This window comes from Oryzias melastigma, linkage group LG11, assembly GCF_002922805.2.
Source record: "Oryzias melastigma strain HK-1 linkage group LG11, ASM292280v2, whole genome shotgun sequence".
NCBI lineage: Eukaryota > Metazoa > Chordata > Actinopteri > Beloniformes > Adrianichthyidae > Oryzias > Oryzias melastigma.
The window spans coordinates 6,583,159-6,609,456 of NC_050522.1; the positions used below are offsets into that span (position 1 = coordinate 6,583,159).

Below are 26,298 nucleotides of genomic sequence, written 5' to 3' on the forward strand. Positions count from 1 at the left end.
AACCCAATACCAGTACCCTAACCTTAACTCGGTACTGGTTCGGGTCTGGTACAGCGTCCTGTTGGGTGTCCCCAACTCATCATCTTACTCACTGTTCATAAAATAAAGGGTCCGCAACCCTTGGGACATGGTACTGGATGTGGTACCGGATGCAGTACTGGTTGCAGTACTGGTTGCACACTGGTCCTCGGGACGCATCCAGTACTGGTACTGTAACCTTAACCTGATACTAGTTTGTGTCCGGTACATTATCCGGTTGGGTTTCCCCAACTCATCCTCTTGTTGGCTGTACATAAAATTCAGGGTCCGCAACCCCTTAGGGCACTGTGCTGGATGCAGTAGTGGGTGCGCACCAGTACGTCCAGTACTGGTACCATAACCCAGTACCCTAACCTTAACCCGGTACAGGTTCGTGTCCAGTAGTGCATCTTGTCCGGTGTCAGGTAAGGGCTAGAGTTAGGGTAGCAGTACCGGGTTTTGGTACCGGTGCGCTACAGGTCGCGATACTAGACTGGTTCCGGTTCACAACCCTAAGGTTGGGGAGCCTTGATGTAATGTGAACAGCCAGTGCATCGAAAAAGATGAGTTGAGGACACCCAAAACGTCCAAAAAAAAAAGCTGAGGGGTCCTTAACCAAACATCAATATGTGACGACTTGGGAGTGAGAATGTATGGATTTTTCCTCAATTCCAGTTGGGTAATTTTTCATTCTTTCTTCAAGAAATAGTCAAGCAACATCCATCAATCAAACAGTTTGATGTTTCTGATCGTGACTTGATTCTAAAAGGAGGGGTGAGAGCTTAAGAAGGATCTTTGCTGCAAAACGAGCCTTAAACCAGTAAGTTATGGATACTTGGTTGAGATTCATTTTTGTACGTGAGGAAATCTCTCTTTTTTGCCATTAAAAACAAAAACACGTAAATTAGCATGAAGGATGCATGGATACCATGAGGATTTTGCAGCTGGGATCAGAATTTAGAAATCCTCATGTGAGCAAGTGATTAAAAAAAATGTATTAAAATGGGAGGATAAAATAGACTGTTTTATGTCGAAAGAAAATCCATCATTAGAATTTCTTTTTCTGGATAAAAGAGTAGCAGGAAGCTAAAAAATTAATGGGATTTGCTATAAATGTGACCCACAGATTTGGATTTGCACACACAGGGCTGTTAGTACACGTGCATCTATAGATGTGTAACCGTCGGATCGTCTTTGGTCACCTTTTATCCGCAGAATGACTAATGAAAGCCACGTCTACTGAGGTCATGAAGTGTGCCTCTCATTAAACTAGCACTTAGTCATTTCCAAGGATGATACCCCACAAGTCGTTAATAATAACACACTCCACTGTAATATAAACTAAATAGGCACCAGGAGACACTGCAGTACAACTAAGTCAGAAAGGTCTGCATTTATTCTGGCGTTTTCAGCGAGCTCTTTGGCGCTTTACAGCATGCAGCACTTTCTGTTTCCTCTGAACTGAGGCAACACGGGTCGGCTGGGGAAAGAATCTTTTAAAGCCCTGAGCCCCGCTAAAACAAATTTATTTTCCTGGCCAAGGCTTGCTTCATCTATAAGTCCAAATAAAATTATACATACATAAGAAATGCAAACTTGTATAAAAAAATAAAATAAAAAAAGAAAACATCGTGCTGCATATGGAATAATTTATTTGTGTTTGGACTTTGATATAAACAAATAAGGTGAAATCTGGTGGATTTCTTTGAATAATTCCCCATAAAAAATCGGGAAAGCTTTAAGGGATTAGGAGACCGCTTTCTCTGTATAGTGTTTGCACTGAATCAAATACTTTTTAGCATCTTAAAGCAAAACATGGTTTCTTAACTTACATTTAGCAGAGGCGAAAGCTCCAATTCCACCATTGGCTCACTGAGCTGCGGTTCTGGTCGCACCGTCACTGTCAGGATCTTTGAGTTGATCACCGCTGGAGGACTACAAGAAAACAAGCACATAAACAAATGCGCATAACTTTGTACCTTCAAGTTGAGCTAAATATGTCAGTCAGTTGTTTACAGATACACAAAAAGAAGAAAACAAACGATGATGCATCCTACAGAGCCAGTGTTAGGCAAAGGTGAGGTACATCTTGGAGAGTTTGTGTGATTTTTTTGGAACCAAATTAGCTTCCACAAAGTGGTCAGTAGTATTTCTGGGGTCCATAAGCATAAAAGACACAGATTTTACAAGTTTCACAAAAATTCACAAACTAAAAGTGTAACTGATGACAAAACTCATGGTTCTGATTGTAGTATCAGGGTTTTAGGATCATTTTTCAGATCAGTAAAAAAAAACAGGCAACAGGAAAAAGCATGAAGATAAAAACCTAAAAACACTTTTTTGAAAAGCTTTAAAGCATATATTTGAGAAAACAAACACATCTTGGATCTTTAAACATAAACACAAATGTAAAAACATGTAGTTTCTGATTACATTTACATGTTTAGAGACCACGTCTACAAAAGCTGAGAGAAACTAATGTTATGTATGCAATCACCCCCCTCCCCCCCATGTCCAAATTAAATCTTAAGTGAAAGAGTTCAAATTAAACTTTCATTATTATTTTTTGTATCATTTGTAGTATTTAAACTAACTGTAGGAACATTTAAATATTTCTAATAATTATTATTATCCGTAGTACATGTGCAGGTGAGGTGCGGCTTTTCCTGGTGATTTTTGATCCTTTGGCCTTGCCGTACCGCCTTCCGTGTTGCAGGAGCAGCGACTGCAGGACAGCTGCTGCTCCTCACTGGGAGATCTAAACTCAGACACGGACATGTGCACCAATGCTTTTATTTTAGCTCACCAAAATAAATAAACCCGATACGTCATTATCCGCGTCCTCCATGATGAGTACGAGAAACGTTTTTGACGGACGTTCCTACCACATGCAGTGTTCACACTGGACTGCTACTACCCGATACTAGCACATATACGTAGAGCTGGAAGAGGCTTGAGGTTTTTTCTTTTTACAGCTCCATTCTGATATATGAAAGACTTGGTGCCATAAAATCCCAACGTACATATACTGGATTTATTAGTTTGTCCTTCATAACCAGATTATTTCAACCGGTTGGCACTTCAGTTAATTAAAAAGAAATGTACTTTTTGTTGGAGGGGGATGCTGTGAACATGGCATAAAGAACAATTGCAATTCACCAATCAACCTATAAAGCATTTTTTTTAACCCAGAGTACCTGGAGAAAACTCATGTGGACATCATGCAAACTCCACACAGAGAGGACCCAGTCGTGATTTGAACCATGCCTATGAGGCGAGGTTACTAGCCAGGTTACTAGCCACTACACTAAATTACTTTTACAAACCCTACCAGGACTTCGTAAAGAAAGCACACCCTGATTTGTGTCTTTGGGCTACACGCCTTGCAACATTTTTATTCTGTTACAATAAATGTCAAAATGAAAGTTCACGGTAATTAAGAGTATGACTTTCAAGTTATTGCGTGCCCTGAAAGACTTCTTTTCAGATTTGGCATTTTTATTTTAGAGGAAATTCTTAGCTGCTATAAAGTAAAAACAATAGAATTTTGAAAGGTTGAGCAGGCCACAAAGGGTTGGCAAAGTTGTGCAAGTGCGTCTGCTGTGCTGCTTAGAATCAGTTACACTTTGGATTCATCAAAATTCATTAGAAGAGTTTTTTTAGGCTTTCAAAGACATTCTGTACAAGGGATAATGTCAGACAAAGTATGTATTATCAGAAATTAATGCAATACATAGATGCCTCCATTGTCCATCGATTCCCGTCGGACGGTTGCTTCCTTGAAGCGCATTAATCTCTGATAATGCACACTTCAAAAGACTTTATCCTGCTTATCCTGGTCACTTGCAAACGTCAAATAAATATTCAATCAATTCTTAGTACGTTATTCTTGTTATTATTTTAGTTTAAATAGCTTTTTCACAAAAAGCGGATTATTTGATAAGTGGTGCAGCACGTTGTCATGGTAATGGCACAGACTTCGACTGCAGTGGCTAAAGAGAAGGAATATATACATCAGGATAGCATCAATAAAGCATGTGTTCAGAGAGAAAGTTCACCTTTTACAGCTTGTTTTTTGTCCGAATGATGAAGAAAAAGTATGTGTAACAGAAGACTGCGTCGTGATATAGAATATTCAGAAATATGACCAGAACTACTTTTTATTCCACACCCAGCTGCCAATTAGAATTGAGTATTCTCCCGGTGCATATTACAGTGTTACCTCATTCATTGTAGGGATTACAATCTTAAAAAAATAGTGCAGCATATGAGTGAAGTCCGCAAAGTCAGATTACAGATGTTTTAAAGGGGTAATACCGTGAAAAATCAACTTTTTGAGATTTTAAATGTATTATATTTTCATTCCTCACTTTAAAGAACCCCAAAATGGTATTTTGATCCATTCATGCATTTCTGAGTAATCCTCTAAAGACCTGCGCTCTCAACAGCAGCCCCTCCTATACCCATGAAAACAAGCAGATCCTCACATGCTTTCATCACAAGTTGAGAACCGCCCCTCCGGGAAGGGTTTGCTCCGCCCCCAACCTAACACAAACACTTTCTCCGCTAGTGGATCGAGCTAGTGGAGACAGTAAACGTATCAGAGAATGGTGCAAGGAGATGGGGGATATTGGAAAGCTGGAGAAAAGGAGCAGACTATTTCCTGGTGGAGAAAGGGAGCAGTCTATTTCCTGGTGGAGTAAATAGATCTGCATGACAGCAAAGAGGATTCTTGATACAGAGATTATATGTCATCATTTCAATAAATCCTGAAATATTCATGATGTTGTCTGCATTTTTTGACTAAGTTTCACTGCAAAATTAACCCATTAGCAATCAGCATTTTGTCCGTGCCAAATTTTGGGGATAAACCCCCAAGCTTCACTGTATGTGGGCAGTGGACCTATAATAATATTTTAAAAAAGTAATAATAAAAAATGTCCCCTCATTTTTTCATGGGTGACACGCAGGTTTTACAAGGAACTCATCAAGTGGGCGGAACTCTCAAGAGTGAAAGGCGGAGCCTCAGAGATCGAGTCGTTTTACTTACGGGTATAAAAATAGTTAACAAAAATAACTCAGATTTATAATAAATAATTTGTTTTTTTTTGTGTTCCATATGTAATAAATAATCATTTACATGGATATAGCATGCTGTGAAAGACTTAAGAAAATCATGTTCTGGCCCTTTTAAGGCTCCTCGCTACACACCTTGTACACTTTTCTCTCTTCTTTAAACTCTCAAAATTCAAACCTTCATAGAAGATAAGTCCAGTATCATGGACTAGAAACAAAGATCTGCTTATGATCAAAGATTTATGCAGATTTTGAAAACTGGACACATTCTGTACAGGAGACACGGCACAGAGGAGATTGGTTGACAAGGTCAACAGCCAATCAGGATGCAGAACACAATGAGCTGTAAAAAAAAAAAAAAAAAAAAAAAGCTGGCATCCAAAATTGCATAGAAAAAATCTATGAAAGGCGAACCGCAATTTAGCGAGGGAATACTGTATCCTTCTGCTGCATACTTGTACCACGTAGCAGTGGATGCAGTTTGTTAATGAGCAGAAACATGACTACTTTACAGAAGACGACTATTAATAGTATGTATGATAATAAGTATTGGTTATTATTGGAATCCACCAGCAATTCATTTTTTATTGCTCGCTTATAGGCAACATCTTTGAATTGGAAATTAAAGTATATTGTTTTTTTTTATGGCTGTACAACCTGTGCATATTTATGTTTTACAAGACTGCTAGCTGGGTTTGAAAATAATGCATACAAGAATAAACCTGCCTAATGAGAGCTCAACACAGCTCCTCACTTAAACCACAGAGCTGTACCTATTAACATTCAGTGGAGCTACAGAGAGGAACAGGATTTTAACAGATTCAGCTCATCCACAATCAAGAGCACTGACCTGAATAAAAGGCCCGGGGCCTGCACAAACACAATATCACAGAGGACTTCCAACAACCCCCCCATACTTCCTCCAACTTCTATTTTTGTGAGTTCTAGGCAGGTTTCATAACCCATTAGACTTGCTGTTATTCCCAGTCTTTCATAACCTCTCAAGAAATACGCAGCCAATGTAAAAAGTTACAAAAAAGTCTTTTTTTTTTCAACTGAAGAGAGAAAAGCAGAGACACAGAAAGCAGATTTCCATGAACGTGACATAAAGTGTTCATGTGAATATATAGAAAATGAAAACAATGGGAGAGGATGAGGAACCTACATTGGTGGCGGTAGGATGAGGCCCAGAGTCCTGTACAGGATGGCTCCGATGACATAGTACATGGTGGTGTCCGATTCCGCTTCTGCTTCTGGAAGAAAAGACGAGTTTACAGGAAGTCAGCAAACAAGGAGGTGCAGTGATTTACAACAGGCTAAAAGCATTGCAAGAAATTGGTCCGTCCAATGCCCAGAAAACGGACTCTTCTTGTAAAAAAATACATTTATCGGAAAAAGAGAGAAATGTAATTTTTAAAACTCTGGGAGGTGATTACCATAAATTATAGGGATGTTGGAAAGCAATTGATTCTTTATGCAAAATAGGAAAAAAGTATATAATAAAACAAACTCAAAGTTCGGTTGTTTCATTTGATGAGCTGCTGTCATCTATGAGTTGGTGAAACAATTATGTGCAGATTTTATTTTAAGCTTTCGCTTTATTTACATGTGCTATTAAGCCTGTTGACAAATGCTCTGTTGACTACATCACAATAACAAGTTAGAAGCTGAGCGCCTGTGTGAGGCTTTGACAGCTGCGTTTTACACATTCAGTCTAATTATGCTTCCAAGTGCCCCCCCTAAAAAAAAAAAATAAAAAAAAATGAGCCAGGGCATGATGTGGTTTCACACTTTGTGTGGGTGGAGATGTCAGTTGTGTCACTTTGAGACACTAGCAGAACACCTGCTGCTAACACAACATTTAAAAAGCCAAGTTCAGTGAATGTGATGCTCCAAACTTGTGTTAAATGAAGTAAATCAAGTATTTCCAGCACCTTTAGCCGGTGTCTTTGTTCTTAACTTATCAAAATGTCTTCCTTTTTTCACCCCCACCAGGCTTTGTTGTTGCTTAAACCTTTTATTTTTTTTTCTCTTTTTCACAGTTTTATCGGAAATTCTTCTGCGTGGTTTATGTCTTCCTGAAAATGTCACTTTATCTCAATTAAGGTGGTTCAACTTATTGGAATTGATGTCAAAAGATGCCACCCCATGGCTTTCTAACCAAAGAAAAAGGAAAAAATACAGAAAAATACTTAAAATTTACATTGTGTTTTAAATAGGGCAGAGAACTGATTACAAAATAACTATTGAATTAATTGCAAACCTGAAAAAAAGTGATTAATTGCGACTAATATTTTTTTTGTTGCAGTATTTTAAGACCACTCATCTATAAGTAATCCCAATATGAAATCACATACAAAACTGTAAATGTAGAATTTTTATTTTTAGTTAATGCTGTCAATCGATAGAATTAATCAGAATAATTAAACTTTTGGATTGGGATTAGTCACGATTAATCAAAACGTTACTTTGTTTTAATTAAAGTTTTTCAACTTCAGGAAAAAAGGTAGAATTGATGTCAAAAGATACCCCCCTGCGTTTATGCCTTTTCTAACCAAAAAAAAAGGAAAAAACAGACTAATAATTTAAATTTGCGTTGTGTTTTAAATAGGGCCAGGAATTGATAAAAAAAAATAAATAAATAAAAAAAGAATTAATCACAATATTAAAAAAAAGTCTTGCAATTAATCCTGATTTATATTTTTTGTTACAGTATTTTAAGACCACTTATTACCTACAAATATTCATAATATGAAATCACACACAAAACTGTACATTTAGAATTTTTTTTTTCTTTCACTCAATGCTGTCAATTATTAAGAATAATTGATCAGATTAATCAAACTTTTGGATTGGATTGTGATTGTTCAACTAAGCGGCAAAAAAAGGTACAACTGATGTCAAAAGATGTTACCAGGAGTTTTATGCCTTTCTAACTAAAGGAAAACAGAAACGCCAGAAAAATACTTTAAATTCAGATTTTGTCTTAACTAGGATCAGGAATCAATTTAAAATATTAACAATTTAAAATAAAACAACACCGTTTTTATTTTATTTGGGCTAAATAATCATAATTGAAAGAATACTTTGAAAATAGATCAAATGATGATCAGAGTGAGACTTATTATTTACGGCAAAGACCGCTGAAAATGAGAGAAAATGTCTCAACGGGATGAAAATCAAGAGGGTTTTTTTTTAGGAGGAAAAATGTTTAATAAATTTCAGCATCCTGTGAGTTTGATGGAGTCTAATTGGACATAGTCTGTGAATGCATGCAAATGAGGGAGTCAGTGTATTATGGGTAAATGGTAAATCAGTGTGTGAGCGGATGGCACCCCTGCACTTGGGGATGATTAATACAACAAAAGCACTCAGTCACAAAACTCCAATTTCCCACTGACAGACTTTTCGTCACTTTCCCCTCACTGAGCATCCAAATGATTGGTGGTCAGCTGCAATCTAGCAAAATGGCAAACCACCAGTCACCAGCTGCAACTTTAATATGCCATTTATCAGGAAAAGATATGCTCAGAGTTGATGTTCAGCCAGAATTTACGGTTTTAATTATTAATGAACGCTACATCCACACAGCTTTTCTATAACTAATTCTGCTTTTTTACTCTTCTAGAATTCTAATGGATGTTTAGAATGTATCACTACACAACAAAGAGAATGTAAAACATCACTTTGACTAATCAGAAGTTAAATTAAAAATTAAAAGCTGACTGATAATTAGCCATTACATTTATAAATTCACATTTGAGGAGCTAATTTAACAACCCTATTCTGAACATCTACCCCAAAACTATTTAAGAGGCTAAATATTCCGAATAAAACTACAAAGAAAATGATAGTAAAAATGTGGATTATGTTTTTATCAGAGATGTTTTTCGCCCTCTTTCAATTTTGATCAGGGATGAGTTGTAGTAAAACTAAAAAAATATCACAAGCAGATTCTCTGAGCTGCAGATTTAATTTTTGCCTTCTAGCTTACGAAAGAATGAAAATAAATTTTATATAGTTGGCCTCGTCTATTAATTAATAGCAAGTTGGTCATATTATGGAGCCTGTGTGTCACCTATTCAAGACCGACAAAACTCTGTTCCCTGAAGTGTGAAAGTTTTAGCATACAATCACCAAAAAGCGTTTTTGCTAAATAACAAGCTAATTTATAAATGATCAAATTTTTAAGTAATTTAATGTTGTGTATGAATGTGACTGAAAGATTCACCCACCAAATCCACATGTGGTTCTTTTATCTCTCCACGGTTTCTCCACGGACAAACTTAAAATAAGTCAGAGAGACTGCTGACCCAGCCATGTCAACAGTTCCCTGCTAATGGCTGCCTAAACAAAGCTACCTAAAAAAATCAAATAAACTAAGCTCGGAAACTAAGACTACCAACCCCAAACTAAAATAACAAAACCCAGCAGTGTAAGACTGCTGAGGACTAACAGGGGAAAAAGAACAAAAAGATATTTTCAAATTTGTTACACCTAAAACAAACAAACAAACAAACAAAAAAACATTTTGAGAGATGCTGGGTTCTTTTTATATTTTGCTCATGTCAAAACATAGACATAATTCATATTTATCATTAAAAAAGAGGGTCATGAATGCAAATCCAAACATCCTAACGGCTAAAGAAAGACTATGCAGCTCCTTCTAGGTTATGATCAGTAGAAAACGAGCACAAATAGCTCTTTTACAGTTAAAGGTTGCCAACCCCTGGACTAGACATATATGATATTACCAGACAACAATTGTGTGTGTGTGTGTATATATATATATATATATATATATATATATATATATATATTTAAATACTAGATACTTCAATCTTCTTTCAGTAATTAGCAATACGCAACAAAAAATCTTTGCATTATTTTTCATTTTAGTCGGTTTTATTAGAATTAATTGCTGGCATTTCTAGTGTGTTCTACAACTTACATTAGTGTTAAATGTATCAATTTTATTTAAATGAAAGTGGAAACATATTCCTGTAATTTTATGAATGAAACAAAAATAAACTTTAGGACTGAATTGAAGAAAAGTTTCACTGTAAAACAGTATTCTATTATTTTAGAAAATAGATTTATTTATTTACATGGATGATGAAAAAGATGTTTTAACATATTCTATAGCATTTTTCTGATGATGGAGGACCAAATTAAGCTTAAATTTGTATTTGTGAGCATTTCTTTATTCATATCAGCAGAAGAATTGCTGTTTGCAAAAGAGTCAATTTGTGACAAATAAAGTAGGCTGGGTGGGCCTCAAGAGCTCTCTGCAATGGGGAGGGGAAGAGGGGTGGGCTTGCCCTGCACCAACAGGTCTGCCCACAACTCAGAAGCAAATATCAGAAGCAGAAGCAGTTTAATGAACTACTGCCGCTCTGCAGAAACTATGTCCTAAAAATGACACAGGTTTACTGATTTTTGCCAGAAATTATAATCAAAAGACCACTTGGAAGGCTTTTAAAATGGATCAAGAGAGGATTGAAGTTGAGCTTCAATTCAGCTACTATATTTAAAAACATTTTTAATGGAGATTAGAATAACTTACACACTTAAAAACCCCAGGACCTGTATTAAAAAAAGTTTTTTGGGGGGGTTGACATTGTTTAAGTGTTAAGTCTCAGGGTTCCCTCCCTGTCAACTTTTGAGAAACTGTTAATATTAGGACCACTCATTTTACTAACTATGATGTAGTTATAAGTTGAGCTGAATGCTGCGTTCACACCCGGCTCAGAAATAGTCATTCAAGTGACCACTTCCAATGAAAAGTCAATGTAAAGGTGCATATATGAGCATTCCGCGAATTCCGCGCATCCACGCTTTGCTACGCGAGTGTTTTCATACTTTTTGGTAGTGAGGTATACAGTAGAGTCCCTTTTAACTCATGTAAGTGCCAACCGTTTCAAAATGGATCACAAAGGAGAAAATAATTGCGGTTGTACCTGGCTTGTTCCAGGTCTTTTCATATATTGGAATAGAGCTGGGAAAGAACAAGCCTGGAGCGAGATTTACCTGGCCAAGTCTCTTTCAACTCTGAGTACATGCGCTAGTATAAGGTAGCAACAGTCCAGTATAAGCATCATACGCTAACACGTGTGTTTATGAACCCATGTCCACGTTCTTGAACGTGCATCACATGCCCGGTGTGAATGCAGCATTAGGTCTTTGCCTCCACACTCCGTGTTTCCAATGCAGACATTCATCAGCTTAAATATGTATCTCATTCGAAGAAATACACTTGACCATTAAGTCCTAATGACTATCCATGGAATAATCTTCCACAGCAATTAGCTAAATGAGTTTGACTGTAAATCTCGAAAATCCCTAATGCGGTGTAAATGATGACAGTTCCACCCAATAACATCTGCTCTTATTCAAAGTCACTTGTGGCGAATTCGTGCTCATCTGGTCAGCTCCAGGAAGCCTGCACTGACATTGAGCTAAAGTTTTTTAAAAAACAGAAAAATAAACAGAATGATGTCTTTGCCAAACTCTGCGTTTACATGGTTTGGGGACAGAGCCTGCAGTTTAGATATGTGTGGGGGAATGGAGCAGAGTTTATCACCTTAGTGAACCTGTGAAGAACAGACCTGCCTGTGCTCACTAAAGCAGAACATGTGCGCTTCGGCTGCAGCTTGTACCTATGCAGCCACAGCAAGTGCCAGCGGATTGTTTTTCAAGTATGAGGTTTGCTTTTGAAACTGAAATGACTCAGCCAAATTCTTCATCATCGAAAAAGAGGAAAAAAGTACCAGTGGTTCCAAGTGTTATGAGCACTTTGGGTTGCTAAGTATACCACTGTCATCAGAACGGCAATGGCGTATGGTGAATATCACCCGAAAAAGGCCCAGCTAAAATGTTAAGGGGACTTTTATTGCTATAAAACAGTTCAAGCTACATTATAGTCAGAAAAATTGAGTACCAAAAAATGACTAAATGGTCGGCAGTTAAGATGATCAAATTGTGCGCAATGAGGAGGGAGAATATCAGTTCAGTTAAGCGTCTTTGGATGTTTTAAATACTAATCAAATTTTGGATTTCAGAGAAAGAAAGAAGCCAAAAGTAGATATACTGTAAATAACATGTCAAAGTGTACTTTACTGTTATTAATGGCACGCTGTTATCTTGCGCTTATTTCTAACTTGTAAAATTTTGACAATATATATATATTATGAAAGTAAAATATTTAAAGTTGTTTTAGGTTTAAGTTGATTTATTCTGAAATAATATTCCTGCCTTTTTATTATTCATATTTATGTTGAAAAGTTACAGTTTTAAAGTTTTAAAAATTGATATTATGCTAGTTTTTCGGACTTTTTTGGCATGTACTACGATTTTTTTGGCTATTTTGGAGTTTAGCTAATTTCAGCTACACATGCTAGCTGCTTTGGCTAATTTAGTTTTATTAAAGTGTTCTTTTTTTAATTCCATTTTGGAGTTTAGTTAATGTTTCAGATACATGATAGCAGTTTTGGCTAATTTAGTTTTTTTATGCTATTTAGGCTGTTTTGGAGTGTAGCTAATATTTCATTTACATATTAGCTGCTTAGGCTAATTTAGGCTGTTTTTTTTTTTGTTTTTGTTCTGGTTTTTAGGCTATTTTAAAGTTTAGCTATTTTTTCAGCTACATGCCAACTGTTTTGGCTAACCATATTGGGGGGGGTCGTTTTTTAGGCTAATTTGACATTTAGCTAATATTTCAGCTACATGCTAGCTGTTTTGGTTTATTTAGGCATTTTTCAGTTTTTTAGGCTATTTAAGTTTAGCTATTTTTTCCAACTTCATGCCAGCTGTTTTGGCTAACCTATTTTTTTAAGCTAATTTGACATTTAGCTAATATTTTTAGCTGGCTTTCAGCTTTAGAGTTTTTAACTATCAATTTCAGTATATTCAGCTATCAGCATTCACACTAGTATTATCACAAGTAACGCTATATATCTAGTTCATAAATATGTTAAAAAGTTACATTTTAAAGTTTTAAAAATGTAGTTTTAATATGTTCAATAAATGTTTATCTTGTTCTGCTTGCAACCTAAGGTGTTGACACCCCTGCTATGGATGGAATGAAGGAATTAAGGAACAAGTTGGTGTTCAATAACAAAAAAAAGAAAAAGAAAAAGAAAAAAAAAGAGAGAACAATGACAGGGTGTCTTAAAAAACTAAAAACCAAAAAAAAAAAAACAAAGTCAGGGTAGAGTCAAAGCAGAAAAACCTGTGGAGTTTGGCACAAAGAAAGTGGCAGTCAGAGACCAGGAGGAGCTTTGCTCTTTTTGCCTGCAGCCTCTTTGCACTTTAATTTGGAAAGGGGAAGAAAAAAAAGGCTGCCAGTGCAATTTCCTGCAGGATGTGACCTTTGCCTTTCTTGTTGGTGGATGGCAACTGCCACTGTAATGTTTTTATCTATAATAAAATGTGTACTTTTGTATCTTTTACAGACTTTTCTTTCCCCAGAAGTTTTTGCTCCAAACCTTCCCGAGTCAATATTTGTGTTCCTAAGCTAATGCTCATTATATATATTTTTTCTTGCTTATTTTTATTTTTTTGTTATTCTTGTGCATTTGCTAAAAAAAAATGTCTAAAGGTCAGAATCAGCATTTGCAGGGTTTCAGTATGACTTTGCAAACATGTTTTCTCCTCCACCGCCCTGAAATGACCTTGTTTTAGTTTAGCACGTTTCTCCTTGACCTCCTTCAGACCTCTGATGTCAGCAAATCTGGTATTATGGCAGTTTAAAGTGGTCCAAAGGGGGCGGAACAACAACATGCAGCATCGAGCATTCACCCGGTGAAATTCATAAGTGCGACTGAAGAAATACTTGAAACAATCAAAACTCACAAGAAGGAGGTAAAAGGTTTCAGGAAATACATTTCAGACAAACACAGCTGTGATGGTTTCATTGTGAATTAATAGAGGACAGTTTGCTAAACAACATTTTGTCTAAAGCAGGATTCTCAAACTCAATATACCTTGGGGCCACAGAGTCTGGGCTGTATGAGGTTCTATTAGTGCCAAACTGTCCACTGTCTATATCTATAGCTTTTGTCTATATCTATATCTTTTGTCCATGGTCTATGTCTACTGAACAAGTTTGTTGAACATTTGTTCATGTCTATGTACTACTAAGAATATCTTCTGCGTGTCCTGTAAAACGGCAGAAGCTAACGACGCTAGCAACTGTTGCTAAGGACTTCTCTGATGACCAGATGTCATTTGAGGATCTTGGTTGACGTGTCTTTACATTCTCCCTCCCAAGTCGTCACATATTGACGTTTGGTTGAGGACCCCTCCACCTCACTTTTTGACGTTTTGGATGTCCCCAACCCGTCGTTTTTTGACGTTCACGGTTCCCCAACCTCTGGGCCTTGAATCAGAACCGATACAGTACTGCAACATATAGCGCATTGGTACCCAAACCTGGTACCGGTACCTTAACCCGACACCGGACCAGAGGGAGTACTGGACCAAAGCCGGTACAATACGGATGCGAACTGCACACGGTACTGGATGCAAACGAGTACCGGTACTCTAACCTTAACCGGGTATTGGTTTGGATCTGGTACTGTGTTTGATTCGCATCTGTCTAGTACTGGTTCGGGTCCGATACCAAATCTGATCCGGTGTCAAGTTTGGGTTTGATCCAGTACTATGACCCGTAGCGCATTAGTACTGGGTTTGGGTACCGATGTGCTACGACTCGCGATACTGCACCGGATTAAGGTTAGGGTACCGGTACTAGACGCGTTGGATACAGTTATGGCACCAGTGCGAACCCGGTACTGCCTGCCGAGAGTTGCGGACTATTGATTTTACAAACAGCCATAACGATGAGTTAGGGACACCCAAAATGTCAAGTGACACAGAGTGGTCCTTAACCAAACGTCAATATGTGACGATTTTGGGATGAGAATGTGTTGGTCTTTACATGAATTTGTTCAAAAATTCATGTCTGAAATAGGTAGTTCCTACCTACTTCATGTGCAAGTCATATGCCAGTCTTATATAATTGTGCATGACTCGTGAGAACCATGCACCCCTGTCTCAGTGGGGGGCGGTGTCTGGTGCCGCCCAAAATACGGGTTGGGGGAGAATGGGAGTCTGAATGCTCACTAGGTCCTTCTTGTGGATCGAGTTGTGACTTCCGACCAGACTTCCGTGTCTCGATGGGGTCCCCCCCAGGCGAACTGATGGAGACCAGGAGATCCTGACTGTTTAATTAAAACAAAGTATCTTGAAGGCCTGCAACGGTTGCTGTCCACAGTGCTGATGCGAAGAAATTCAATGACGCGTGGGTTTATTTTATCTGGTTTATCCGTACTTCTTCAGTGACTCGATGGACATCTGTGCAGAGCGATGAATGACGGACACAAGGAATACTTATGACCAAAATTACATATGTAGTGGTAGTGTGACGTGGTTTTTAATGGGGAACTGATGCTTTTGAGGGGATAACTTTCATTTGTTTTAAGGATATACTGTATACTGAGCTCTCAACAGCTATCTTATAGTCAAAATCCATTCCAACAGTTAACATCCTTGGGGATTATTTAGGAATATACCAGTCACTCTGGTCTGATCTTGGTCAAAGCAAGCCCAATTTAGAACAAAAAACAAATTTAGAAAAACAATAGGAAAGCTGTATCCACTTATGTTTACAGCCTTTCCCCAAACAAGCCAAGAGCGAACATTTCACACACAGTATTTAACTTCAGGCCCACATTGCCTGCCCTCTGGTTGATTTACATTTAGCACAGTGCTAATTTCACCTTAATGAGAAGTACAAGCTATAACGCTTGCCTGAATTAAATGATTTTTGGGTCCATGCAATAACATAGCTCACATAACTGATTTGGCAGCATGTAAGCAATGCAGCAAAATTAATAGCAGCCAGAAACTGCACACACAAAATGGTAGCTTTGAATATTCCTGCGCATGTAGAAACAAGTAAAAACTGTAAATCCATTCAATGATCAGAGCAGATTAGGGGCAAAAATGGGAAGATCTAAAGTAATCCACAGCGGCTCAGGTACAAAATGAGACGCTCACCTTCAGTCGGACTGGTGAAAACTTTTTTCGGGATGTAGAGCTTATCCTCCGAGGTTCTGGCCCAGTCCTTCATTCCCCTCCGGCCTTTCATGGGGAAGTTGATATCACTGGAAACCGCTGATACGGGCTCTCTCTGGATGGTTACCACTGAGCAAATAGAGATAGCGAAAAGCTGTTAACGCCTGGAGTGAAAGCTCCAAAACAAGAGAGGACGTGAAAGAGAAGATCAAAACACCAAAAACCAAAGATACAAAAGTACAAGTCACCAAACATTGATTAATTAGTGCCAAAGACTTTGACTCACTGAGGTTATTCGTCACCACTAAGAAACTCTGAAAAGGCTTTTGGGCTTCGCCAATGAGGTGAATAAAATCTTCTAAAATCCTCATCAGCAGAGCAGCACCGGGAGCGACCTGTGAGAGAAAAAATGTAAACCAGTGAAAATGGTTGTTAGGAATTTAGATGTAACATCTTTGAACAACTAAAACAATGTCTTTAGTAGTTGACTGCCTGGTTGTTAGCCATAACCATGACCATTTGTCTTTCTTTAAATATTTTATTTGGGTCCAGATGACATAGAGCTCATCTTAAAGTGCCACTCCGATCATCTTTAACGGCCCATCTATTGTGAAAGCGTTCACAGTAGTGTTTTAATTATAATTATACCTCTTTTTAGGCAATTTTTAAAAAATCTTTGTTGTTTTCCAGGACATAGTTTCTGCAGAGTTCATTAATAATTTCCCTTCAACTTGTGGGTGTGACCATTGGCTCAGAGCAACCTTACCCCTCTTCCCATCACCCATAACTGAGAGGTCTCAGCTTATGTGCTCCGGTACCGTGTCCAGTTCGCATCCGTCTGGTACTGGTTCTGGTCCAGTACTACATCTGGTTCAGTGTTGGGTTAGGTTTAAGGTACCAGTAACAGGTTTGGTTACCTGTGCTCAAGAAGTCACAGTACTGGACTGGGTTCCCTTCCAAGTTGTGGGTGTGGCCACTGGCTCAGAGCAACCTTGCCCCTCTTCCCATCACTCATGAATGAGAACTCTCCGTTTACGTGCTCCACTATCGCGTCCGTCTGGTAACAGTTTAGGTCTGTACCAGACGGCTCAGTGCTGGGTTAGAGTTAGGGTACCGGTACCAGGTTTGGGTACCGGTGCGCTACGATTTGCGGTACTGGACAAGGTTCTCTTCCAAGTTGTGGGTGTGGCCACTGGCTCAAAGCAACCCTGTCCCTCTTCCGGTCTCCCATAACTGAGAGCTCTCAGCTTATGTGCTCCGGTACCATGTCCGGTTTGCGTCCATCTGGTACTGGTTCTGGTCCAGTACTACATCTGGTTCAGTGTTGGGTTAGGTTTAAGGTAGCAGTACCAGGTTTGGTTACCTGTGTGCAACAAGTCACGGTACTGGACTGGGTTCACTCTGGTAACAGTTCGGGTCCGGTACCGCATCTGGCTCAGTGTCAGGTTAGAGTGAGGGTACACCCCAGTCAACAAGTGGATATATCAGAATGGAGCTAATAAACCTCCCAGTGAATTTTCTACATCACAAATACAATCTTTTGTCTGATTCACAACGATAAAGAAATACTTTTTAAATGCATTTTTAAGTTTATTTTTTTTTATATGTCGTTATCATGAGAAAAATGCCACAAGAACATGTTAAATAGACCAAGAGCACAGTTTTCATGAATGCATGGAATGCAACAACCCTCAAATGTACATTTCTGTTGTGAAAAAGTCGTTATGTTTTGAAATAAGATATTATATGTATTTATATTGAAGAAATAGGTAAAGTAGAAAGACCAAAATCTGAAAACAACATGAAATCTTCTCACACACCTGATGAGCGTCCTCCCATTTCTCTAGATTTTCTAAGTCCAACATGTGGCTGACAACCTGAAAGAATTTCTAAACATAAAGAAAAAAAGAAATGTCATGAAATCATATGGCATTTGATCAGCAATAGTTTTTGATTGAAAGGTTTTCTGTGCCCACCTGCACGTCGTCGGGAGCTGGGATGTAGGTTGCTCTTTTGAAGGTGTCCGTCACATTTCGTAGGATCTCCGTGGAGAAGAGAAGGTCGCCACTGTAGTAGCTCCTCCTCTGCAAGAGTTCCAGGAGACTCCGTACGATCTGAGACATGCCCTCCCCGGCCAGGGTCCTCTGACCCTTCGCGAGATGCTCTCGTAACTACAACATGTCGGAAGGTAAAGAAGTTACAAACAGGAACAAGTTTTAGTTCTGCCTGATAAAAAAAAGAAATTTTAAAAAGCATCTGAGGTATAAAGCAGGGGTGGGCAACTCCAGACCTCAAGGGCCGCTGTGTCATGTTTTCCAGGCTTGCTCATGACTGATTACCTGGATCAAGTGTGTTCAGCCAATTACAAGCCAGAGAAGTGTATGGTAACATACAGAAAAGTGGCCACTTTACAGATAGCATTTGTAAGCAGAAAATCACTCATGAAAACTTTGAAATCTTTACATCAAAACCAAAAGCCTTATACTGGTGCAAGCAGTTAGACATTTACCTTTTTGTGAGGGAAAAACATTGAAGGTATAGTGAATTGGTTATATGTATCTAAATGGATAGATATACAAACTATTATTACTATATTTGGTTGAAAAATACTTTGTACTGCATTGAAGTAAATCCAGAAAAAAGACACAGCACCAGTACCATATTTTCCACACCATAAGGCACACTTTTTTTTTGTTTGTTTGTTTGTTTGTTTTTCCAAAACACAACAGTGCACCAAAAATTTGGAGTTCCTCACTTATGTATCAATTCTGGTCGTGATGTTGAAGCAAATTTGAGAAGCATATTCTGTTAAAATTGTTTTATATATAAATATATATATATTGGTCATGCGCGAACTGAATGTACAGCACACATCTTAATGCCATTAGCTTTAAACTAAAATCTAGATATATAGCATTACCTGCGATAATGCTAATGTGAATGCTGTAAGCTGAATTTGGCCGTTTAAAATGCTAGTGATGATAGCTGAAGATGCTGAAAAGAATAGCTAAAATCATTGAAACTGATAGCCAGCTAAAATATTAAATGCTAAAGTAGCCTAAAAAACTGAAAAAAACTAAATCAGCTAAAACAGCTAGCATGTAGCTGAAATATGAGCTAATCCCCAAAATACCCTAAAAAAAAGTCTGAATTAGCAAGAATAGCTAGCATGCAGCTGGAATATTAGCTTAAATCCAAATTAGCCTAAAATAATGAAAAAATAAAAATGTATCCAAAATAGCCTAAAAAAATGAAAATATCCGAAATTAGCCAAAATATCTAGCATGCAGCTGAAATACTAGCTAAAGTCCAAATTAGCCTAAACAAACTCAAATAAAACTAAATTAGCCAAAAGAGCTAGCATGTTGCTGAAATATTAGCTAATCTCCAAAATACCCTAAAAAAGGTCTGAATTAGCAAGAACAGCTAGCATGCAGCTGGAATATTAGCTTAAATCCAAATTAGCCTAAAAAAAAGAAAAAATCTAAAATTATCCAAAATAGCTGAAATATCAGCTGAACTCCAAATTTGTCTAAAAAAAATGAAAATATCCTAAATTAGACAAAATATCTAGCATGCATCTGAAATACTAGCTAAAGTCCAAATTATCCTAAACAAACTGGAAAAATCCTGAATTAGCCAAAACAGCTAGCATGTAGCTGAAATATTAGCTAAAATCCAAAATAGCCTAAAAAACCTTGACAAATACCAAAATAGTTCAAAAAGCTAGCAGAATGCTATTATAACTTTCAACTTTACTACACTCTGACTCCATATAATATAAAGTATCGACAAATCGACTATTAAATTAGTCGTCGACTATTTTAATAGTCGATTTGTCGTTGATTAGTCGACTAAACGTGGCAGAACTATTCTATAATCCGGTGTGCCCCATATTATGCAGAAAATACTGAATCTGTAATGCAGTCAAAGGTAATACTGTTGACAGCTTTTCCAGGTCTTTAAAGAGGAGATAATGCTTTACCTTGGCCATCACTCTTGCTTGGAAAAACGAGCTGATCTGCTTATGAGGTTTTATCATCTACTGTACACATTTTCATTAAAAGATTCTGGAAATTAATAATAATCCTGGAACCCACGGGACACAGTCCTGAAAACCAATATTGAATGGCCTTGACCTTCAATGCAGGAAGCCCTGATTTAAAACCAGGCGTAATTCTATTATGGAAATTACAGCATTGGCTCCGGCTTCCGAAGGCTATTGTCAGCGGATGGAGTCTGCTGCAGCAGCCGGAAAAAAAAGACATCAAGAAAACACAAAAGGCTGCTAGAATCTACAGAAACAAGAACTTTGATTGTAAATATATGTTCCTGGAGCTCTTTTTTGTTTGTATAAAAATAAAACCCCCCTTTTTCAGGCAAATTTCATGCAACATACAAGGCAGAAAACATTCTTGTGGTTTGATGGGTCACAATTTCAACTTTATCAGGTTTTCTGTCGACACACATAGAAAACTACAGGTTAGTACACATGACAGGGAAAATGTAAGCCTATAAACAGCTACTGCTTATGCAGATACTTCGGAACAGCATGTGCTGCCATCCAAGCTATATTTATTTTCCAAGAAGAGTATGTTTCTGCGAGGCAATTCCAAGCAGAGCTGAAATAAAAAGCCAATCTGCGAATGTTAAATGTGGATAGAAAGTACAAGAAGGAGAGTTGAGTGACAGATACAGAAGAAAAAAAAAACAGAAGATGGTAACAATCAGAGAAAATTAATTATAGAGTCCTGGTGTTAATGAAAGGCTGGAACAGAAGCTAAGGGTGCAATCAGTTCTGTCATGCATAATCCCTGACCCTTATCTCCCTCCACCATCATGGAGTAGATGGGAAAGGTTGAAGTTCACGGAGCAGGAAAAGAGTCTCCCTGATGAACACATTCATTAGCTGTGTTCATTAATTGATAAGTGTAAGTGCAAAGCTGTGGAAAAGCTAATTAGAGATAGTGGCAAACCTTGAGTAAAGACATTATTACTCCTCTATTTTTGAGCAAACTTTAAGGAAAAAAAAGTACACTTGTGGTTAGTGGAAACATCGAAAAACTATATTTTTTTAAATAAAAAAAGACTTGAAATTGAATAAAAAAGAGTTAAAAACAGGTTTTCACATCAGGATGGACAAGTTAAAGTTAGTCCTGCAATTTATTTGATAAAAAAAGGAACTTACAGATAAATGTAAATATCTATATTCAAGCGAGACGCATCTGGCGAAGCTCGGAGGACCCCAGAAAGCAACTCCGTTATTGTCCAGCATACAACGACGACTAGCAGATCCTAAGAAATGAGAGGAGGGAGACGGATAAAATAAAGTCAAATAACTGATTATTCATTTATAAAAAACATGCAAAATCAAGCAATAATGCTGATTTTTACCTTTCTATTAGCTTGATTCTGAAATCTACAATAATGATACATTACTGGCATCATACTTGCATTATCCCGGGTATGTATATGTATATGTTACTGACAAAAGTAATTAAATTACAGTAACTTGTTACCCCAACACTGGTTCTCTTGGTTAGAAGAACTTTGGTTAAGTCTTTAGTTTATTTTGAAGGTTCTGTTTACCCTTTGTGTCTATATTGTTTCATTTGATTTGAATTGTATACTTTAACATAATGTTAAGCAGTATATATATATGTTTTTGTTGTTGAAAGAATATTATATTTTTTTATTTATTTTATAAATTAACCCCTTCACACTGCAGGTCGCTAATTCACAGCGTAGCATTTAATCCACTTAATTTAGCATAACCTTGAAAGTAAAAAAAATAAAAAATAAAAACACTGAAAAATATATATTATATATAATTAGGAATTCATTCAAGCATGAAAGTGTTAAAGCAAATATCATCATTTAAATGTTAACTTTTTAAATAAATTAAATCATATTTAAGTCACATTTCCAGCAAAATAATTTTGTAAAAAAATAATAAATATCTGAAGCTGCTGAAACGTCTATTTCTTTTTCAGCTTGATTATTTCCCCTTGCAGATGTAAGACATTAATGGAGATTGGCAAAATGAATTTTGAAAGGCGTTAACTGTTTTTCTTTTCCACGCAGTGAGTGACACACCAATTAACTGTCAAGTTTCTCGGTTAATTAAATAGAGCACTTTGACTTAAAAATCAACTGTAATTCTTGAACATATAATTTAGTTTTTGGCAGGTGATCTGTTATGTGTGATTTGAGTTTGAAACAGCTGGCAGCGTGTGCAGAACCCGACATTCTTAATGGTCCTTCTAAGCCACGTTTTGCCTCTGAGAGAATTCACAGCTGAACAATCTCTTTAGTTTTGTGTAAAACTGGACGAAGTGAAGCAAAAACTTTAAATGTTGTAGAGGGACAAAGGACAGTTCTGCTTTGGTTCACTAAGTAAGTCCAAAATTGGACTATCTGCAAAAACAGATCCTAAAAAAAAGAAAAAAATAACACTAATCTTTACAAAAATCATTACGTAGTAGCTAAATTATCATCCATGCATCAACTCGTATTTAATTAACTCTAAATTCTATCAAAATTTACAAACGAAGACTACCACACAAACATTTAAAAAAACATAAAAAGTAGACTTAATAATTCAAAATTAAACATTTTACAGCCCATTTATATGTATTTTTTGTTAGTTCCAAGCAAATTATTTGAATTTTTTCTGTTTTTATGTACCTGATTGTAGTTAATTTTGATTTTTGACAAGAAACCGATGTAATAAGTGGAAATTATTAATTTTAAAACAAATTGTGAAAGAAAAAAATACAATTTTAGTTCAGGTTTAAATTTGAATAAATCCTCATAAAACCCAGCATCTATTTTTAGAACATAAATTGAAAATTTTTGCTTAAAAAATTATGAAAATGAATGCCAGTTTAACTTGTCAGCATTTATTGAATTTAAAATAGTTTTGTTACAGTTGAACAAAAGAATTGAGAGGGACCTGGCTGCAGAAGACAAGATGACAACAGGAAATTATTTAACTTTAGGAGGAATAAGGTTTTTTTTGTTTTACTTCTTTAAAACCTTTTTTTCTGTTTGTGCTTAGTGTTATCTTCAATTACAATCAGATCTTTGTTTCTTATTCTAAAATTCTGGATTCATTTTTCAGTAAGGGTTTGAACTTTGAGACTTTAAACAAGAGAGAAAAGTGAGAAAATGTTCATTTTTATCTTAAAAAAAAGTGCTTTATTTTGAAGGTGTAAAAAAAGGGAGTTAATCATTCTTGTTTATCACAGATCTGCTATTTGCAGACGGTTGTTTTTTTATTTATATATTTACAAATCAATTAGAAGTCTTGAAATATAAAAAATTAGCCTTTTCAAAATTGACACTTTGAAAGTATTTTAGGATTCTGACATCTTCTATTAAAGCTTAAAATTTGAATGAATGTTAACTGTTACAGTTGCTTTTACAAATAAAGTTTTAAAAGGTAAGATTGGCTTGAAACAGGCACAAAAACATTTTAAAAAGTGTTCAGAATTGCACAAAAAGTTTCAATTACAGCTTAATAAAAGACGTAAACAATTAAAATATAGTTTTTAGAATTGTAAAATCTATTATAAAAGCTTGTAAATTTGAATGAACACTAACTGTTACAGCGGCCTTTACAAATAAAGTTTTAGAAGGAGAGATTAGCTTAAAATGGGAACAAAGACATGAACCAAAGTGTTTAGAATTGTACAAAAAGCTTTTAGTAAAGTTTAAATAAGACATAACCGTTAGAGTCGCCAGCTAAAATAAAGTTTTTTTTTTTTTTTAGAATTGTACAATATTTTATTAAACGTTATAAATTTGAATTAACACTAAGCGTTACAGTCATCTTTACAAATAAAGCTTTAGAGAGAAAGATTAGCTTAAAATGGGCACAAAAAACATTAAGCTTTTATTAAAGATTAAAAAAGACGCAACTGTTTGAGTCCCCACGTAAAACAAAGTTTTTTTTTTAGAATTGTAAATAATCTTTTTTATTAAAATTTAAAAATTGAATGAACGTAACTGTCACAGTCACTTCTACAAATAAAGATTAAGTGGGAAATATGAGTTTAAAATGGGCAGAAAAAAAATCAACAAAAGTGTTCAGAATTGTACAGAAAGCTTTTAAAAAATTTAAAAAAAGACGTAACGGAGTTGCCAGTTAAAGTCTTTTTTAGTATTTTAACATCTTTTATTAAACCTTAAAAATTTGAATAAATGAAAACTGCCACAGTTGCCTTTACAAAAAAAGTTTTAGAGGGAAAGTTTATCTTAAAAAAACATGAAAAAAAGTGTTTTTTCATGCAATATGGAGGCACTTCCAATTCTGGCCGATTATGTCTGCAGCCAGTTCCTCTTGAAAAATAACAAAGAAAATTGACTTTTTTTTTCATAAATCAAGTTTTGGTATAAATGAGGTGCTAAAAACATTCAATATAATGCTGACAAAGATAAAACATTTGTTAAGCTTTTAAGCAGTTTATTAATATGTCCTTTGTGGACAATGATCTCATTTTAGATGTTAATTATTCTGTCTTAGTATGTTAATAAACAGCTTATTGTGGTAATAATGTCTTATTAACACACAATAAACAAATGTTTGTTAAAGTGATTTTTAATAAAAATCCTATCCCTCCATGAGACCAAAAATGATCGACTATAAAAATTTGAGAAAAAGAGAAGTTAAAACATCTTAAAACCTGTTGAAATATTTTAAATGTCTAAAACAAAGTTATAAACTTGCGTGGTGGGATGTGAAAAGCGAATGTAGGACATGGAGGGACTAACCAGTGGCGTTTGTTGGACACTTGTTGTAGACGGTTTCTCCAGCCGAGGCTCTTTTCCATGACATGGAGAGGAGGTGTTCGTCTTTGCATATCTCATGAGGAGCTGTTGATGTGAAACACAAATTAAAATGTGCCCCAGCCTTGCAGGCAAAGAAAAAAACGTTCACGAAACTACTCGTCGAAAAGAAGAATAAATAAATAAAAAATAGACACTGAGGCACAAAAACAAGATACAAATCTATGCTCTCCTGCAGTAGCTCCAATCCTCTCCCCCTTGTTCAATTCTCAGTGCTCTCTGCCAGTGACATTGCCTCAGTGCAGTATCTCATTCCCTCTTCATCTCATCCCTTCTTTTTATTCATGTCCCCCCCCTCCCCGTCTTTCCCAACCCTGATGAAAAAACAGAGGAGTGCTCTGAAGATATTCCAAGGGGGGAGACGAGCGCTGGCAGAGGCAGATGCAGAGAGATGAAGAGGGACAGAGAGCAAAGAGCAAAAAACCGGGGATGAAAATACCATATGATGTTCTCCTGGAATCCTAACAGAAAATGCCTTTGTCTTTTGTAAAAGAGGTTTGAGAGCCTTAAAAAACAAAAAAACAAAGCTGTGGATGCAACTTTTAGAGGTTCATCATTTGTAGTTCCTCAATGAGACTTCACTCTAACATGGGAGTGATAAAAGAAGCCAGCACGTTGACCGTCTCATCCTTAAGCAATCAGAAAACATTATAAAAAGAGCAATCAAATTTGGAACATAAAGCAGAAATGTGGAATTCTGGGTTTCACATGACAGGAACATCCAAAATTAATATGATGATTTAAAGACAAAAAGTAGACGAGTAAAGAATCACAGCAAATGGTGCTCGACAAGACAGAAATAATGCAGCACATACATGTATTCGATTATAAAAAGGAATAAAGACTTAAACGTACATTAGACAAAAAAAAAAAACATGTTTTTATGGTATAAATGAACATTAAAAGGAAAAACTGGACTAACCAGGGCACTTCTTCTCGTTACACGAGCGGACCTCCTCTGCCGAGCCGTCACACGGGTAACCTTGTGGTCCCGTGCCCTCACACAAACGAAAGCGCCGCTGCCACCCGCTGTCACACGTCTTACTGCAGAGGCTCCAGTGGTTCCAGCTGCCCCAGTTACCTCCTGCAGACAATTATATATGTATATACTTGTTGAGATGTAGCACACTCAAAACTCATATCAAGGAAAATTGTGTTTTTGATGGGTTGCAACATGTGTGATTTTTTTTCAGATGATGGAAAACTTACTGTATATAAAGAAAATGAATCTTAAAGGGCCTACGCCGGGCTTTTCTTAAATCTGCCAGAGTAAAC

The 26,298-nt window shown here is 36.6% G+C and overlaps 1 protein-coding gene across 21 annotated transcripts in view; it reads right to left on the reverse strand.

Annotated features, from left to right (window-relative positions):
* The window catches only part of adgrb2 (adhesion G protein-coupled receptor B2), a 346,501-nt gene that overhangs the window by 132,256 nt on the left and 187,947 nt on the right, over positions 1 to 26,298 (reverse strand). For all 21 annotated transcript variants that reach the window (XM_036214184.1, XM_024293674.2, XM_024293614.2 and 18 more), the window contains 9 exons: positions 25,946 to 26,107; positions 24,949 to 25,050; positions 21,362 to 21,468; positions 18,150 to 18,344; positions 17,994 to 18,062; positions 16,460 to 16,568; positions 16,156 to 16,302; positions 6,260 to 6,347; positions 1,851 to 1,953 (listed from right to left, as the gene is read on the reverse strand). In XM_036214184.1, coding sequence (XP_036070077.1) covers positions 1,851 to 1,953; positions 6,260 to 6,347; positions 16,156 to 16,302; positions 16,460 to 16,568; positions 17,994 to 18,062; positions 18,150 to 18,344; positions 21,362 to 21,468; positions 24,949 to 25,050; positions 25,946 to 26,107 — 1,082 coding nt within the window. The remainder of the gene's footprint in view (positions 1 to 1,850; positions 1,954 to 6,259; positions 6,348 to 16,155; positions 16,303 to 16,459; positions 16,569 to 17,993; positions 18,063 to 18,149; positions 18,345 to 21,361; positions 21,469 to 24,948; positions 25,051 to 25,945; positions 26,108 to 26,298) is intronic.